The following is a 12,269-nucleotide window of genomic DNA, read 5'->3' as shown; positions in this document are numbered from 1 at the left end:
GGCAGTCATTTTCATAGTGTGGTGAGATACTAAAGACCAGAGACGAAACCTGCCAAAGGTGGAAAGCCACATGAATAACCCTCCCACCACAGAGAGGGGTCTCATGGCATAGCCTCAGTGAAGAGTATGCTAGAATGTCTGATCCCCAGAGGATAACAGATAATGTCATGCTGGTGCTTAGCAGGTGAGGCAGAATGAGATCTACCCTGAGAATATGAACCAGTAAGTAGCCCTCACATGGGTTCACAGCCTGGATTCCTAGCACTAAGGTGGTCCAAAATAACTCAACTTTATATTAAAATAGTATTAGATAAAACAGTCTTTACAACAGAAAGCATTTCTTGGGTAGAGTCTCATAATAAAGGCTTCATCAGGAAAATGTAATTATCCTAAACTTATATACATCTATTGACACAAAACAGAATTATAAAGAGAAGGAAACATCCATATATGCAGGAGTAGAGGTAACACATCCTTCTCTTGGTCTGGGACCAAGCAGACAAAAAAGAAAAAAAAAAAAAAGGAAGGATACAAAAATCTGAATGAGACTCACAAATTTAAGTTTCAGACATATTTAAAACTCCATACCCCAGAACTGTAGAACGTACACTGTTTTTGAGGATATATGGGACATTTATAATTACTGACCACATACCTTTAAAATCCCAATATTTAAAGTCACACTACAGTCCACTTAAATCGGGATCTTTGGGGGTGGGACCCAGACCCAGGCATCACCATTTTTAAAGCTCCCCCACCCCCGCCCTTGAGAGCAATGTACAGCTAAGGTTGGGAACCACTGACATATGGCATCATTTATAGCCTTCACTGGTTGTATCAGAAAATAAGAAAGGAAGAAGGTTAATGACTTATTTTTTAAAGCTTTTATTTATTCATTTGAGAGAGAACAGGGGTGGTGGTATGCGGGGAGGGATTTGCGGGAAGGGCAGAGAGAGAGAGGGAGAATCTGACTCCCAGCTGAGCCTGGGATACTGGGCTCAATCCCAGGATCCCAAGGTCAGGACCTGAGTGAAGTCAGATGCTCCCACCTAGGTACCTCAGAAGGTTAATGATTTAAAGAGTTCACCTTAAGTTAGAAAAGAATGAACAAATGAAGCCAAGAAAATTAGGAGAAAGATCAAAGAGCAAATAGCAACCCAGGAAACATTAAAGATGATCCACAGAGCTCAAGGCATATCTTATATCTTCTAAAAACATCAGTTGTAACAATTTAAATGTGAAAAGCAAAACTATAAATGTTTTAGAAAACAGTCTAGCAGAATACACTTACAACTTTGGTATGAGAAGAATTTTTTCAAAGAAACAAAATCACAAGCCACCTTTGTGGATAAATTCATTGCATTAAATTTAAGAAATCTCTTTGTGTCAAAAGATAACCATAAAAAGAATGAAATGTATGTTTATAAAAGAATGAAATGCCATAAATTGGAAGATACATATGTATTTGCAATATATAAACTGGAATATATGAAGAACTCCTATGAATCAACAAGAAATTGACAACTCCCCCCCCAAATAGACAAAAGGTACAGAAGTGGAACCTGAATGCCCAATGTGCATGAAAATACGCTCAACCTCATTAATAATTAATGAGAGGCAAAATATAAGTATAATGATGTTATTTCCTAACCACTGGGTTGTCATGTTAAAAAACAAACAAACAAACAATAAAAACGAAACAAAAAAAACCTGACTATCACATGTTGGCAAGAATATTGGATGACAGGTAACCTTTGCTGTGGAAGGGTAAACCAGAGCGATCAGTTTGGAAAGCTGTTGACACTGCCTAATTTTGCTGAATAGTCCTATATTGTAGTTTTTCTGGACTGTGAGCTATGATATATATTATATATCTATATAATATATACTTATATTATATAAAAGATATAAAATAAGTATATATTATAAAGATATAAAAGATATAAAATAAGTATATATTATATAGATATATAATATATATCAATAATATAATATATATTATATTATTGGTAAGCCATGGCCCACAGGACAAATCTAGCCCACCATCTGTTTTTGTAAATGAAGTTTTATTGGAACACATGTCCATCCATTCATTTATATACTGCCTATGGCTGTTTTCATACTCTAATGGCAGAGCTGAGCTATTGCAACAAAGACAGTATGGATCACAAACACAAAGCCTAAAATATTTATTCTGGCCATTTATAGGAAAAGTGTGCTGGCCTTAATATAGATCAATACCTTTTTCACTGTTAACATATCCCTTTATATTATTCATTACTATCTTTAAAATTTTTATTTTAAGTAGGCTCCATGCCCAACATGGGGCTTGAACTCATGACCCTGAGATCAAGAGTCAAATGCTCTACCAACTGAACCAGCCAGATACCCCTTAACATATCCTTTTAAAATGATAACTTGCATAAATTATATTTTCCAAAGGTAAGGATAAATCATGGCTGTAGGACCACCCCACCCTCAATCCAGGCACGAATGCAGACAGGTTACATGGTAACTGAGAATGAATTTTTCCGAGACTTACCTGAAAGAACCTCACTGATATTACTAAATATACCACTTAAGTGGCTTAAATAACCAAGGCAGGAAATTGTGGACCTATCTGGTACTATCTAGCCTCGTGGGAGGACTGTGTGTGTGTATATGGGGGGAGGAAGGGTAAGTGGACACTGGAAGCTTCAAGAAAAGCAATAAAATCATGAACAAATAAAATCATGGCTAAAACCACAAGGGCCCTTGCCTTGTCTGCAGGTGTTAACCTGGCCCAGGGCTTGTCTGCCCGGCGATCGTAGTCGGGAGAATCGGTGACTTCTACATACTCATTAAACCGCAGGATCCTTCGAGCTTGTAGCTCTGCCACTGTGGGTCTCAGGCTGAGCTGCAGGGGCATAGGGAAAAGAAAGGACACGTTTAGGAAACCATTTACAGCCTCATGGTGGCACGTTTTCTATAGAGAGCTTCAAAGTTATGGTTAAATAAGGTCACTTTCAGATATCCAAAAGGAAAAAAAAAAAAAAGGCAGCAGCATCTTGGGAGTTTCTAATGAGAACCCGAAAGCCGTGTGCCCTAATTCTGAGACTATAAAAATCATCATTGTTAGATAGGTCACAGGCTTTGGCAGCCATCTGTGTTATGCTATTTTCCGCACCTTGCCTGGCATAAAGACACCTGTCATCTCTGACACAAGGAGCACGAAGCAACACAGACACAATAGCAATCCAGATAGAGGCTAGCTGGTATGGAGTCTGAATCATCCGGACAAAAGTACTCTTAAAACTTCTAGAAATGAGATCTCTGCTCCTATTATATTAAACTCCTATATTCAGAAACGCACAAAGTTATGACAAAGAAATGGTGTGGTGAAGGCTGTGCTTACAGCAGTCTTCTGGGTGAGACTAGGGACCCATGCCCAGATTTGACTTTACCCTTGCTTGCTGCAGAAGTTGCTGTGCAGAAATCAGCAGGGGCATGGAGGAGGACATTCACTGGGCCAGAACTGCTTAAAACACGCTGGGATGATTAAGGTACTTCTAATGACTTGGATCCCTCCTGTGGTCTTTGTCAAATTCAAGTTCATAGTTTATTTAATTCACTCAGCCCTGTGTATTTGCTCTCCTTTCCCAAGACCAAGAATAGGAGAGATGGTTCTGAGAGACTAGAGACTCCTGGCCCTGCTGACAGGCATTATCTACTCTCTTCTCCTGAGGTTCATGCTTCTGTGGCCTCTCTCGGTCTGAAGATGTCACAGACCCAGGCCTCTGTTGTACCCATGGGGTCCATTCCCAGTACCTTTTCTATCTGTATCTGTACTTGCATATAGCCGGCCCATGCACTATCTAAGTGGTCCTCTTTGGACGGGTTCCTCATTTGCAAAGACTCACTTAAAAAAAAAAAAATTAAGTACTATGACACACAAAAATGATGTTTTTGTGGTAAAACAAAACAAAACAAAACAAAAACCCTTTTCTGAGCCTCAGTTTCCTCTTGGGTAAAATGAGAGGCTGACCTAGGTCAATACTCTAACATTCAAGTCCCTCATGGACTCTTAGAAAGCCTGTCTCTATACTCTGAGCTCACTTGAGCTGGGATATAGCAATGGCGGCTCCTTCTGGCTTCATAAAGCCCTGGTAGGCAAAGGACAGAGGGAGGAATGATCTAAGTGGCTCTCTTCTACTCTCACTTGTTGTCCAATCTCTACTGCTAGATTCTTACTGCTTCTCTAGGGCAGGCGGGGCTAAGGAAGTAGAGAAATGACTGCCTCTGGGAAGTGCCCAAAGACAGGTGACCAGAGACCACAAAAGTTCTTCCTCCAGTCTTGCCATTTAGGACTGTGCTATTAGTGCTATGGGATGTCCTGGATCTATGGCAGAGAGTTCTGTAGAGTGGAGGCCAATGGGACTCAGGGGCTAGGGGTGAGGGGTCAGGGTGGGTTCTGTTGCCTCCTGGCGAGGCTCAACTGAATGCCGAAAAAATGAGGAGAGGCTATTGCTTATCCATAGCCATTACTTGGCAGCCACAGAATGTTAGAAGAGCTGCCTCTAGCAATTCAGTTTACAGAATCTTTCTCGGCTTAATCATTACTTGTCATTTAGAGTCTTTGGAAAAGAAAAACGAAAAGACGGATTAAGAATCTTTTCCCCTAAAAATCAAAACCAAAAACTCTCAAAATACAATCTTCAACTTTTCCATGAGAACGGGGTTTCTTCTCCCTGCCTCAGAATGCCTTTGTTGTGGACTCCCCAGCCAGCCCAGATAAATGTGGGTCAGGTCACATGCCTCCCCGCAGATGTCATATTCTACTCATCCTGCCTTAACAAGGTGTGAAAGGTATATCTGAAGAATTACTGAAAACAGATTTATAATGAAATATCAACTCTGACAGGTCTTAATTTTTCCGAAGACTATTATTATTTTAACACTTACAGAAAAAAGTGATGGCCCAGGTATCAGAATTATATATATATTTTTAAAGATTTTATTTATTTATTCATGAGACAAAGAGAATGAGAGAGAGAGAGGGGCAGAGGCAGAGGGAGAAGCAGGTTCCCTGCTAATCACAGAGCCTGATGCAGGACTCAGTCCCGGGACCCCAGGATCATGATCTGAGCTGAAGGCAGCTGATTAACCGACTGAGCCACCCAGATGCCCTCAGACTTGTATTTTCATGAATGGGTGAAAACAATGGAGTCTTGGAGGTGAGCTACTTGTCAATGTGGGTAGCACTGCAACAGGCAGGTTGGGTGATCAAGTTCACTTAATTACTGACCCAGCTCACATGGAATAGTGGCAGATCTCCAATTTCATATTTATTTAATATTTCCAAAACTGCATAGAAAACATGAGCATTTTTAAAAACTATATTGAGATGTTAACAATGGTTATCTCTGAATAAAAGACATTTGTGTGATTTTCTTTTCGTTTTTGTTCCTTTCTGCACTTAAAAAAAATCACATAGCTTATATGTTATTTTCATAATCAGTAAATGTAATTTGAAAAATCTTATTGCTAGCTTTTCAAAATTAGCATAGCATGCAATTATAAATATAATTCATATCATATGCATTACATTGATTTTAATGTCTATGATTGATTACTGGCTAATAGGAATAATTATTCCTCAATGTTAGATTTAAAGAGCTAATTTGCACTTAAATAATGAAGTAGATCCCCAAACACACATGCTTACTAACAATCATAGTTTCATTACCTTTCTACTGAGTCTGCGCTTAAGTTCCATTTTTGCTTCTTGTTCTTCTTCTTCATTCTTTTCTGTTTATTAATGGGGGTGGGAGAGGAAAGGCATGAAGACTTAGTTACTATGAATGATTTTATAATCAGAAAAATAGATCAGGCCACAATTATTTGACTTAGATAGTGTCCAAACACTCCACCATCTTTAAAAAGCTGTCAAAAGATTTTGCAGAGAAATTGCTCATTAATTTGTGTGTGTGTGTATATATATATATACACAACATATAATATACATAATATACACTATATGTAATATACATATTACAAGTTTATATAAGTTTTATATATATAAGTATATATAAAAAGTTTATATATATATATATATAAACTTTTTCTCCTTACTAACTGTAAACCTTTTAGCTTCCTGACTTCATATTCTATTCTGAAAAACATGACAGGTGCCCACAATCTGGTGAAAACCTTTCATTGCTGAACATCTCTTGGGCTTATAAGCACCATTTATCAGAATACAGATAAACATTTACTTCTGGATCTGGCCCTTACATGAAAATCTGAGACATATCAAAAGAGCAAATTAGAACCATCTGATGCATGTCTGAGTTCATTTCCATTCAAATCCAACCAAAGTACTTGATTTGTCTGCTTTGGTTTCCACAGAAGCAAAATGCAGTCATTTCTTTGGACTCTGCCTTCAAACCAGAATGTTCTGAATGAGGTTATTATGGTGTACTGTTGATGGAGATGATTTATTTTCTTGTGACTTTGACTTTCCAAAGTCATCTGTTTCTCTAGTGCTTTACCAAATGGTACAATTTAATGGCCAATTTAATGAATGCTGTCCAGTGGATGGGATGAAGAGAAAAATGACCAGAAATTTTAAAGAAATAAACACCCCCTTCAGATTTTCATGGTTGCTTATTTGATGAACTTCTCTCTGGTGCTTCCAGCAGCTCATCGTTTGTTCAATAAGTGAGGACAGATTTTCACTATTTGGAAGCCAAAAGACTATCTTTTAGAAGATGCTGTTATGAATTCTACTGAAGGAACATCACACTATCTAAAGGCTCAACCAAAAGTTTGAAAAAGAAAAGTTTCCTCTATGAAAAGGTAAATTTATTTTTAAAGTTCAAATAGACTTCTTACCACTAAGATTTGTTTTTTATCATGAATAAAGTATCAATATTCAGTATTTGTACCAACTGTACTTGTTAACCAAACATGTTAAATTATCTATTAATTTTCCTTATTTGGACAGGGAAAAGTTTCAGTGTTCTTCCAAAACACTAATTTTAATTCATAAGAAATAGGATGATCCAGCCGGTTATTTAGACAACCAATAAGCATAAACTGAAAACACGGTGCAACGACAGGGAACACTCGGTTAGTATGCTTTCAGTGAAATACCTGTGTGCCAAATTTTGTTATGATTCAGATTTCATCCTATGCAAACACTGTAGGTTTTTCTAACTGCTTCACAAAATGTATGTCCTTTGGTATTCTTAAAATACATGCTTAGGGTCAAATATTTACTTTACATGAGTTGGATAAGGCATATAGGTTATAAATTATATATAACAGACACGAGCCAAACTTGTGGTCACGTGACTCAAACTAAGGCTTTTCAAGGTCAGCCTATGACGAGATTACTACTAAAAGGGAAAATATAATCCTCAAAGCATTTTAGTCAATCCCTCCTATATGGTGACTGTGCTCTATTTTTAAAGGTACTTTCCAAAGACAGAAAAGTGGATATCAACTACAACTCGAAGCCAACAAATGCTTTAATTTTCACGAGGGAATATTCAGTAACTTCATCTTATTAAGAAGCATAGTTTCCACCTCCGTGACATACCTATGCAAAAAGAGAAGGGCCAGCTGCAGTTGCAGGAATTAAATAAACAGGATTTTACCACCTGGAATTTGTTTTAACATCAGGAGCTGACTTCTTTACGTATTTCCATATTTGAAATTGTACTTTTAAAGAAGTTAAAGAAAGTGAGAGGTGGAGGGAAGTCAAGATGACTGCTGTTCCACATTTTTCTAAATAACTTGTAAAATCTCTTCCAAAGAATCAAATCTTAGTTTAAAAAACTTCATTGAGTTCTTTAAAATTTTTTTTTAAAATTTATTTCCAGCATAACAGTATTCATTGTTTTTGTACTACACCCAGTGCTCCATGCAATCCATGCCCTCTTTAATACCTGCCACCTGGTTCCCCCCCCCCCCCCCCCCCCCTCTTCAAAACCCTCAGATTGTTTTTCAGAGTCTATAGTCTCTCATGGTTCACCTCCCCCTCCAATTACCCCCAATTCCCTTCAGGTCTCCTTTGTTTGCCTATTAGACAGCCAATTACAAAGTAGGATGTAAAACTTTTTGGTCCCTTTAAACAGACTGGAGGGATATTCATGAAGGAAGTGACCTAGCTCATGGACAAATCTTGCCTTTCAGTAAGGCCTCAGAGCAGGTCTGGGGGCAGGGAGGGGTTTTTAGAACAGCTACAGGAAGTGTTTGCCCTTACACACACACAAACGATACATGTGGTTTAACAGCCATGGGCACTGCAGGAAACCTGCCCAGCTGCCCACAGCATTTTATGGATTAGCTAAAATTAGACAGAAAAGCACCAAAACATTGGCACCTGGAATATCAGAGTCTTGAGTCATCGATTTGGATACACTAGGTTAAAAAAAAGCTAACTATTTTTTGGTGGGTTTCTCTTTTTGCTGATTTATGTAGTTTTCGATAAGGATATTTTTAACAAAAGAAAATGCACTTATAAACCTACTTTGAAATGCATCAAAAATAACATGGATCAAAGGAAGGCCAGATATGTGATAAGCCAAGATAGGATAAAATTTTTTTTTTTTTTTTTAATTACCATCTTAACTTTTTTTTTTTTTTTTTAAGATTTTATTTATTTATTTGACAGAGAGAAATCACAAGTAGATGGGGAGGCAGGCAGAGAGAGAGAGAGGGAAGCAGGCTCTCCACTGAGCAGAGAGCCCGATGCGGGACTCGATCCCAGGACTCTGAGATCATGACCTGAGCCGAAGGCAGCGGCTTAACCCACTGAGCCACCCAGGCGCCCAGGATAAAATGTTTTAAAAAAAAGATGTGATAAGATGTTAATGGCAGAATATAAATAGTACATATATGGATGTTTACTGTAAAATTCTTTTTTTTCTTTATTTATTAAATTTCTTTTAAGTGTACCAGAATTCATTGTTTATGTACCACACCCAGTGTTCCATGCAGTAAAATTCTTTCAACTTTTCTCTGTATTTAAAAAATTTAATAACGAATGTTGGGAAAAAAATACACGCAGCACTCAACAACCGTGACACATTTTTTTTTTTTCTACAGAATATTTGGCTGGAATTATAGTCACAACTAAATAGATCTATAACTTCTATCGTGGCCCTATAAAAGATATTCCATGAACATTTCTTTTCCTCAAAGGCAAATGTTGACCTTCCCAGCACCAAAACTTATTTTCTCCTTTTAACAATATTAAGGAATCGGTTCTAAAATGTACAACTAAATATAACTTTATATGTTCTTTAAAAAGCCTCAATGCTGTAAAATAGGAAAGCGATGGAGTAAGGTAGATGCTGGGAATGAAACACTAAGAGACAAAATGTGTCCTGTGGTCTCAGTGAAAGCGATCAGCGCTGACGGCCACTTGACTCATGTTTATGAAACTAATGGCAAGCTTGGAGTTGACAACTGCTGAATGAGTTTGTGCTGTGAATGAGTTCCCTGGTCTGTCCAGACAAGATGACCTAGTTAAAATAAGTGTCCTTAAAAAAAAAAAAACCCACACCATGTCACACACAGACCTTTCTTTAAAGAATCAGTCATACTGCTTTTGAACAAAAGCCGGAGATGAAATACATGGACAAAAAAGAGCAATCTGTGTGGAAGAAGCCAGAGGCAAAAGGCCTGAATAAAGTATTGTAAACTATGCCTCTGAGTTCCCTGGGGTGGCTCAGTGGAATGCCCTGGATGACCTCCACCGGTTCCTCTTTCTGCTTCTCTTGGCCATACAATACTATGTCAGGAGATCATAAGCCAGTTATCAGCCTCTCCAGACTGGAAATGTGTCTTTTGTTTCCAGAATAAGCATGGTTAGATAAACTATGAAGGAAGTAAGAAAAGGGCTGGAGTCAAATTTGAGGCTGACTTTGGCGTTTCCCTCTTCCCTGAACCTCCAGGAAAATAGGGTATAGAAGCCAAGACAGCACTTAAGATCAACGTGGGATAAATTTCTACATCTATGAAACAGTTCCTCAAATAACCAAACACCACTGTGGTTTGGCACTATTTGTCTCACAGAAGCAGGAAAGAATTACCCGCATCTGCTCTTCCCTTTCTTCCTAGGTATTGCATCAGGCATCCAATAAGACACAATCTTTGTGTGTGGGAGCTTATGGTCTACCTTTGAGCTTACCTAAAGTTTAATTCAACAAAATATTTTCCAGGAACCCATTATCAAAAGCCTTGAACTTTCTTGGTTTTGTGTTGTCAAAATTCGACGTTGCTTTCATTCTTCCTCGGAACTCTAAAACACAACTTTCTTTTCTTTCTCACCGTGACTTTTTCCATCTCCAAACTGGCTCTTCTACACACTGATGGCCACCTCAGCCCTTCCTTGGGTTCTACTCCAGTTTTTGGTCACAAAGAGCCAGACCAAAATATTCCAAGGAAAGAATCCCGTAGACTGGCAATTCCCCTCACTGTTCAGTCCTCATGGCTGGGTTGTCTTAGGAAGAACAACTATAGTATAAACAAGACATTAAAATGTTCTGTTCCTCTGAGAAAGAAAACAACTCAGATTGAAGAGTGGGGGGTCATCCAGACAAGCCAGCGTGACTCTAGGAGCCTGACTGAGAAAGATTTCCCACTCCTACATGCCCATGGCTCCTTGCTATTGTATCTGGGGTTTTGCCTATCTCTGTTCTTTGACATTTTGTACAATAAAAAGCTCTTTAGAAAATGGGTTAATAATATATAAAACAGAAAACAAAAAAACACTAATATATATATATATATATATATATATATATAAAACTGTAGCTAGGCTCAATTTAAAAATATCCATTACTTAACTCACTGTGGTTAGTAACCACATTGATACACTACATAAGCTCAGACCACTTCTGCTGGTTTTATAGCTTTAACATACGAACTCCGGTGAAGTTCTATTGGACTAGCCAGTAAGAAGGAAAGTCAAAGAAAACAGAGGGGAAAGCAGAATGGGAAAATAAAGTAGGAAAATGAATGGAGAACTCCTTAAGTGCCGAGAAATTATAAACAACTCAAGAGGGAAACAGAGTTATCATAACAAAGGAAAATGAAAAGGACTCAAACATTTCTTTTACCATAATTCTGTTTTAAATTGAGTCATTTGTTAAGTGTGGCAACAAACTGTATTATTAATAATAATATAGGAATGTTTGATTTATTTCCTTGTGGATTCTTTGGCCTTTTCTTTGACATTTATTTGCAAGCAGACTAGAGCGGTTTCTTCTATTTAATATTTGGGTAAAAGAACACATGAAATGTATTTCATCTCTCTTAAAAACAACTGTCACAACCATACTCTGGCTTGGGGGATACCAGGCTTAACGCTGTAAGACAAAATACGAACTTCAAGAAATTGTTTTTTAAATTATATAAAAATGTGATCTAAATGGGCCATTTCCATTACTTGTGGGTAGTAAATATATTAAGGTTTCCTACTGATAAATGGATTGTCCCTAAAGGGAGCTTGTTAATGGTTGCATGAGGAATCATTGTAAAAGATAAGATACTCACGTTTTAGGATATTTCTTTGCTCTAACTCTTCAGTCGTGGGCCTCTGGCTAAGCCTCCTGTGACGAAAAAAGGATATACTGCAGGTTTCAAACAAGGTCCCCTTGGCAGGAGATGCAAAATAACAAAGACACAAAACTTTATTTTTTTCCTGTTTTGAAAAACACATCTATTTTAGGGTTACCATCCTTTCCGTTCGTTTGGAGACTAAAGATTGTGGCTGAGGCCGCTGCCTACTCCCCATGATCCATCCCTCCTTCTTCCTTTTAGATCTAGAACCTCCTGAGAAACAGCTGTGGCTCCCAATACAGACTTCTGCCTCCCTGGCAGCAAGGTGTGGCCATGTGACCGAGTCCCTGCCATGGGATGTGAGCAGAATGGTATTTGTAATGTTTGCCTTTTACCCTTAAAATGACTGAGTATGTCTTCCCTTTTCTTTCCTTCCTCCACAGGCTAGAACTTAAACACGATCATGTGAGCCAGCTTGGACCATGCAGATGAGAATATCCACGGAGCAAAAGGACAGAATATGGGTGCCCGGCTGACTGCAAGGAATAGTGCTCCCTACCCACCCCGTAAAGCCCACTTACCTCTGGACTGTTCTGCGAAAAGGAAATAAACACATGAAAGTGTCGTATTTGGAGCACTTTTTGGTCTCTATTAGAACAGTTTAGCCCATCCCCTAAGTAATACTCAGATCATTAGAATCTCGTAAAATTTTCTGC

The 12,269-nt window shown here is 38.2% G+C and overlaps 1 protein-coding gene across 4 annotated transcripts in view; it reads right to left on the bottom strand.

Annotated features, from left to right (window-relative positions):
• Window positions 1–12,269, bottom strand: part of PHACTR2 (phosphatase and actin regulator 2) — a 191,398-nt gene that overhangs the window by 25,678 nt on the left and 153,451 nt on the right. For all 4 annotated transcript variants that reach the window (XM_059400866.1, XM_059400865.1, XM_059400868.1 and 1 more), the window contains 3 exons: window positions 11,548–11,603; window positions 5,726–5,787; window positions 2,759–2,896 (listed from right to left, as the gene is read on the bottom strand). In XM_059400866.1, the coding sequence (XP_059256849.1) occupies window positions 2,759–2,896; window positions 5,726–5,787; window positions 11,548–11,603 (256 nt within the window). The remainder of the gene's footprint in view (window positions 1–2,758; window positions 2,897–5,725; window positions 5,788–11,547; window positions 11,604–12,269) is intronic.

The sequence above is a fragment of the Mustela nigripes genome, chromosome 5, assembly GCF_022355385.1.
Source record: "Mustela nigripes isolate SB6536 chromosome 5, MUSNIG.SB6536, whole genome shotgun sequence".
In the NCBI taxonomy this organism is placed as follows: domain Eukaryota; kingdom Metazoa; phylum Chordata; class Mammalia; order Carnivora; family Mustelidae; genus Mustela; species Mustela nigripes.
Note: the sequence above shows the minus strand (reverse complement) of the source record. Positions and strands in the feature narration are given on the sequence as shown.